Here is a 6,582-nt window from a genome sequence, read left to right as displayed (position 1 = left end):
TTTGGGTAGATGTTCCTTAAACAGATTAGATCTATATATGGACACATTATAAAGTATGAAAAGGCTATTCATTCACAAGAAACAATATATTGTTATTATCATATTTGTATTTGTTTGATTATACTTCTATTGTGTACTATATCATATGGGTTGAAAAGTGGTTTTTCTCAGACATACTCAGATGGTAATGTGCCGTCGCAACCTTCGCTCTCTGTCTCCCGCTACTCTCTCCTCTTCCATCCTATCATCTCTTCCCTCTGCTAAATCCTTCTCCCTCCGATCTCCTGATTCTGCCTCCTCAACCCTCCTCTCCTCCCTTTCTGCATCTTTTGACTCTCTATGTCCTCTATCCTCCCGGCCGGTTCGGTCCTCCCCTCCTGCTCCGTGGTTTGACGACTCATTGCGAGCTCCCAGAAGAGGGCTCCGGGCAGCCGAGACCTGTCATCTTTTCACTCCCTCCTCTCTACATTCTCTTCCTCTGTTTCCGCTGCTAAAGCCACTTTCTACCACTCTAAATTTCAAGCCTCTGACTCTAACCCTAGGAAGCTCTTTGCCACCTTCTCCTCCCTGCTGAATCCTCCTCTTCCTCCCCCTCCCTCCTCCCTCTCTGTGGATGACTTCGTCAACCATTTTGAAAAGAAGGTTGACGACATCCGATCCTAATTTATTAAGTCAAATGCTCACACTGCCTTACCCTATGCTTTGACTTCTTTCTCCCCTCTCTCTCCAGATGAAATCTTGCGACTTGTGACAACCTGCCCGCTTGACCCTATCCCCTCCTCTCTTCTCCAGACCATTTCTGGAGACCTTCTCCCTCACCTCGCTCATCAACTCATCCTTGACCGCTGGCCATGTCCCTTCCGTCTTCAAGAGAGCGAGAGTTGCACCCCTCCTCAAAAAACCTACACTCGATCCCTCCGATGTCAACAACTACAGACCAGTATCCCTTCTTTCTTTTCTCTCCAAAACTCTTGAGCGTCCCGTCTCTAGCCAACTCTCCTGCTCCTACCAGGTGGCGCGGCGAGAATATGTCTCCGCATCACGTGCTCTCACCACTGGTGTCCTCCAGGGCTCAGTTCTAGGCCCTCTCCTATTCTCTCTATACACTAAGTCACTTGGCTCTGTCATATCCTCACATGGTCTCTCCTATCATTGCTACGCAGACGACACACAATTAATTTTCTCCTTTCCCCCTGCTGATAACCAGGTGGCGAAACCGCATCTCTGCATGTCTGGCAGACATATCAGTGTGGATGTCGGATCACCACCTCAAGCTGAACCTCGGCAAGACGGAGCTGCTCTTCCTCCCGGGGAAGGACTGCCCGCTCCATGATCTTGCCATCACGGTTAACAACTCCATTGTGTCCTCCTCCCAGAGTGCAAAGAACCTTGGCGTGACCCTGGACAACACCCTGTCGTTCTCCGCTAACATCAAAGCGGTGACCCGATCCTGCAGGTTCATGCTCTACAACGTTCGCAGAGTACGACCCTACCTTACACAGAAAGCGGCACAGGTCCTAATCCAGGCACTTGTCATCTCCCGTCTGGATTACTGCAACTCGCTGTTGGCTGGGCTCCCTGCCTGTGCCATTAAACCCCTACAACTTATCCAGAACGCCACAGCCCGTCTGGTGTTCGACCTTCCCAAGTTCTCTCATGTCACTCCGCTCCTCCACACACTCCACTGGCTTCCTGTTGAGGCTCACATCTACTACAAGACCATGGTGCTTGCCTACGGAGCTGTGAGGGGAATGGCACCTCCTTACCTTCAGGCTCTAATCAGACCCTACACCCAAACGAGGGCACTACGTTCATCCACCTCTGGCCTGCTAGCCCCCCTACCTCTACAGAAGCACAGTTCCCGCTCAGCCCAGTCAAAGCTATTTGCTGCTCTGGCACCCCAATGGTGGAACAAGCTCCCCCACGAGTCACTGACCACCTTCCGGAGACACTTGAAACCCTACCTCTAATAGTATAAAGTAATCCTTCTACCCCGCCTCTCCAGTACACAGGGAGGTTTGACCTCAAGTTAATGGTCCAGTCTCGGGTGATAAGAAAGGGACATCAAGACTCAAAGTTTGTGCACTACAGTGGAACTACATTAAACAGTTTGCCTGCATGTGGCAGAAGGACTGTGAAATGTTATGTGTGGATGATGAGGCAATCATCCCTGTCGGAGAACCTGGCCAGCCTACAGGGACCTGTAACAGAGGCAGACATCCAAGCATTGCTCCTGTGAGTGGGCCAGTTCTAGCAGCTGCCGACCATGATTACCACATCAGTGGACTTGTACCATCTGTCATGTTGATCCCAGACATCCCAGCATCTCCATCTAGTTCATTCTATGATGGGAAAGTTAATGTCACTGTCAACGACAAGGTTTTCAAGCCATCCAGCCCCCTTAAACACACAGTTGAAATTCTCTGCATCCTCAGAGGAGAGAACTACAGTGAAGATGATGTCTCTCTCTTCAAGTAAATCTTGATCATTCAATCTGATGGTGGGCTGGACCACAGAACCACATATGCCTCTGTTCAAGCATGCCACAGACTCCTGTTTGTTCAACTGGATCTTGACATGCTTATCACCTGTAGAACAGCACCAGGTGACAGCTGGGCCAACCCTGCCAAGAGAGTTAATTCCCTTCTGAACTTGGGGCTTCAGGGAATAGCCCTGGCTAGAGAGAAGATGGAAGAATCAAATGAGAAGCGTGTGAAAAATTGCCAATATTGCACAACACTTCAACATCATTGATACAGAAGTTGAGATGATGCATGACCTCAGCAGAAAAGGCCTTGACAAGGAACAGTACAAGCAATTCCAGGACAGACATTTCAAGATGTCACAATACATGGTACAGATCAAGAACTGCGAGGGAGAAGATCCATGCTGGTACTGCTTAATGAATCCTGCACGCTTGCAAGAAGAACAATTAAAGAAATTAAGGTTTGTGCCTGATCTAACATTGACAGCAGACAGACGTGAGTACCAAAAATGTGATGATCTGTACAGCTTGGACACCACTGACAAGGATAGGCCTTCTCTGACACCAAATATAGAACATGTAAAGAGGAGTCCTGCCATGGTCAGTGCAAAGGCGAGAGCGACCATCAACTGTGTTGAATGTGAGAAACCAAGGTACTTGTATGCCAAAAGCAAGCTGTCTAAAGAAGGACAGAAAGCAGTCCAACGCATTCGGGATGAGAACATTTTTACATGTGGTTCAGAGATTTTCGAAGAAGACTATCCATATCACGAGCAAATAATTGCTTTCAAGGGGCTAACCTGTGGAATGCAAGTGGAGACGCAGTATTACTCAGCAATCACAGTGTCATTCCCAGATGTGTGTGTCCATTGTGGATGTTCAGATGTTTTTGAGGGGGAAGAGGTGGTGAGGCTCAAACAACAATTCCAACAACAATTCCAACAATTCCAACAATAAAATCTGTTAAACAGTGAATCAATTTTGTCTGGCCTCACTGTAAAATAAAATTCACAGATGAAAGCAAGAAATTCTATCCATATAATAACTCATCTAAAAAAGCTGAAAAGAGAACAAATGAGAAGAGCAACATCTTGCTAGACCTTTGAGAAACAGACAGACAGACAGACATCACTGAGAGACCTGACTGACTAGCTACTTCCTGAACAATACCATCCCATAAGCTACATGTGGATCTTTGATTATACAGCGCCTCCTCAGGACACCAACTTGAAATGTTTTCTGTTATGGCTTTCTTTCTACAATGTATGTTGTCAGGGTTTTGTACAGTGTTTCTGGGTTTCCTTTCACTGTGAGCCTCAGAGCACAGTAGTACAGAGCAGAGTCTGTCACCTCAGCAGAGGAGATCTCCAGATCCACACGTTTGGCCTTTTTATCATGATTTAGTTTGAACCCTGGTGTATTATCCACATACTCCTTAACCACTAACTGTGGTGCTGATTTGGGATATTGTGATACCATTGAAGATTGTCACCAGAGGTGTAGTTGCAAGAGAGAGTAACTCTGCCCTCGTCCAAAGCCAGCACTGCATGAGTATAGGGTGTAATTACCTCTTCAGAATTTAAACCTGTAAAACATTATACCGTAAATCCACATGGAAGATTGATAATATTTCCTTGGATAGTGTTTTATATATATATATATGAAATAGAAAATAAAAAAACATCTTCATACAACAAATGCTGTCTCTTACCTTTAATTGTTGTGAACAGTAACATTGAAAAAAGTAACATAATGGTCTTTGTAAAAGAGACAAACTGACAGTAAAGGCAGCAAATCAGACTGGTCCCTGTTCTTTCCACATACTGTGTGTTTGAAGAGTCTTCTACTGTTGTTGATGTTGCTTTGGTTGTTGCTGCTCCTCCTCCTCCTAAGATTGATTTCATTCATGTAGGTAGATTCATGTCTTACCACAAGGATTCATAATATAATCCTTTGCTTTTGCTCCTCCTACTGACAATATTAAAACAATGACATTTTATATGTACATTTGAAAGCAGTTACTACAAATGATTTATGCACTACAGACTCCGCTTGATGGCGTTTCTGTCAAACAGTAGACAGCAGGTGCTGGTAAAACCACAAACGGACAAGTCTGTATTCTGCTGAGTGCTGAGTCAGTGAGTTATGTGGACGTCACAGTACCGCAGTACAGGAACGGGTGCTTGTACAGTGTTTCCCTGTCACTGTGGGCTCCACAGCACAATGGCATTGAAAAAAGCAAAATTGCATAAAAACATCTTCATGTGGACTGAATGACTGGCTTTACGCACTTTCAAGTAAGATAATATCACTATCCTGTCCTCAAACATCTTATAGACTACATACTGTAATGTCAAGCACTCATTTACTTTGTAGTTCTACTGCTCTACACTTAAGGTGGTTGGGTATTTGAGTTCAACTGTCTTTCAAGGTTGAATTGCTGCTAAATGTCATCTTCATGATTTTGCTGTAGTTCTGAATAGAGATAATTCAGCTCATGACTGCCCTCTATTGGTATTGTCTCAAAATGTACAGTGAGGGAAAAAGTAGTTAACCCCCTGCTGATATTGTACGTTTGCTCACTGACAAAGACATGATCAGTCTATAATTTGAATGGTAGGTTTATTTGAACAGTGAGAGACAGAATAACAACAAAAAAATCCAGAAAAACGCATGTCAAAAATTTTATAAATTGATTTGCATTTTAATGAGGGAAATAAGTATTTGACCCCTCTGCAAAACATTACTTAGTACTTGGTGGCAAAACCCTTGTTGGCAATCACAGAGGTCAGACATTTCTTGTAGTTGGCCACCAGGTTTGCACACATCTCAGGAGGGATTTTGTTCCACTCCTCTTTGCAGATCTTCTCCAAGTCATTAAGGTTTCGAGGCTGACGTTTGGCAACTCGAACCTTCAGCTCCCTCCACAGATTTTCTATGGGATTAAGGTCTGGAGACTGGATAGGCCACTCCAGGACCTTAATGTGCTTCTTCTTGAGCCACTCCTTTGTTGCCTTGGCCGTGTGTTTTGGGTCATTGTCATGCTGGAATACCCATCCACGACCCATTTTCAATGCCCTGGCTGAGGGAAGGAGGTTCTCACACAAGATTTGACGGTACATGGCCCCGTCCATCGTCCCTTTGATGCGGTGAAGTTGTCCTGTCCCCTTAGCAGAAAAACACCCCCAAAGCATAATGTTTCCACCTCCATGTTTGACAGTGGGGATGGTGTTATTGGGGTCATCGGCAGCATTCCTCCTCCTCCAAACACGGCGAGTTGAGTTAATGCCAAAGAGCTCGATTTTGGTCTCATCTGACCACAACACTTTCACCCAGTTCTCCTATGAATCATTCAGATGTTCATTGGCAAACTTCAGACGGCCCTGTATATGTGCTTTACGACATTCTGGTCCAGATCCGTGGTATTGACGGTACCATTGGAGATTGTTAACGTTGCCCTTGTAGTTGCAGGAGAGAGTGATGTCTGTTCCTTGGAGAACATTGACTTCAGGCTTCAATGGAGTTATTGTTTCCTGCTCCATACTATCACCTGCAACAACATAAGAATTGGGATTCTGTTCATGTTTATTCTAAATGAGAAAAAAGCAATGGATTAGGTGCCCGTAAAGTATGACAAGATAAATAATTTAAAATGTCCAATAAAATTCCACTTAGTTATTTATTCATTAAAAAAAGGAATATCACTGTATTCAAAATGTTATTTGGTTTCAGCTGAGAATTCTGCACTCACCTACAACCACAGAGAGGATCAACAGTAATATGAATGACATCCTGCACACAGAGTAGATAAACCAACTGAGAGATAAGACAGTGAGAGAGCTGAGTAGATCATCTACAGAGACATCATCATTATTGCAGGTATACCCAGCCTATACCGGTGTTTGACTGTGAGGCCCCTCCTCTGATAATTGGATATGTAACTCTTCTTCTGTGGTTTGTGGTTAAGGGTTTTCATTTCCTATTGGCCTCCTCCTCAGATTATTTTAGACTTAATTTCTATCTGGAAATGTCTAGGGAATGCTATTGTTTGTTTGTTTGTTTTTTCAATACTATACCATGCTATACCGTAAGTGACT

General features: G+C 44.4%; 1 gene segment (V, D, J or C); it reads right to left on the bottom strand.

The window, feature by feature from the left end:
• Positions 1 to 3,535: 3,535 nt before the first annotated feature.
• Positions 3,536 to 6,027, bottom strand: LOC121534819. The segment is given in 4 exon segments: positions 3,536 to 3,544; positions 3,794 to 4,070; positions 4,197 to 4,242; positions 5,881 to 6,027. Coding segments are annotated over 4 exon segments (479 nt in total).
• Between the last annotated feature and the right edge of the window lie 555 nt (positions 6,028 to 6,582).

This window comes from Coregonus clupeaformis, chromosome 21 (assembly GCF_020615455.1).
Source record: "Coregonus clupeaformis isolate EN_2021a chromosome 21, ASM2061545v1, whole genome shotgun sequence".
In the NCBI taxonomy this organism is placed as follows: Eukaryota; Metazoa; Chordata; class Actinopteri; order Salmoniformes; family Salmonidae; genus Coregonus; species Coregonus clupeaformis.
The sequence above is the reverse complement of the archived record's forward strand: the minus strand, read 5'-3'. Positions and strand labels throughout refer to the sequence as shown.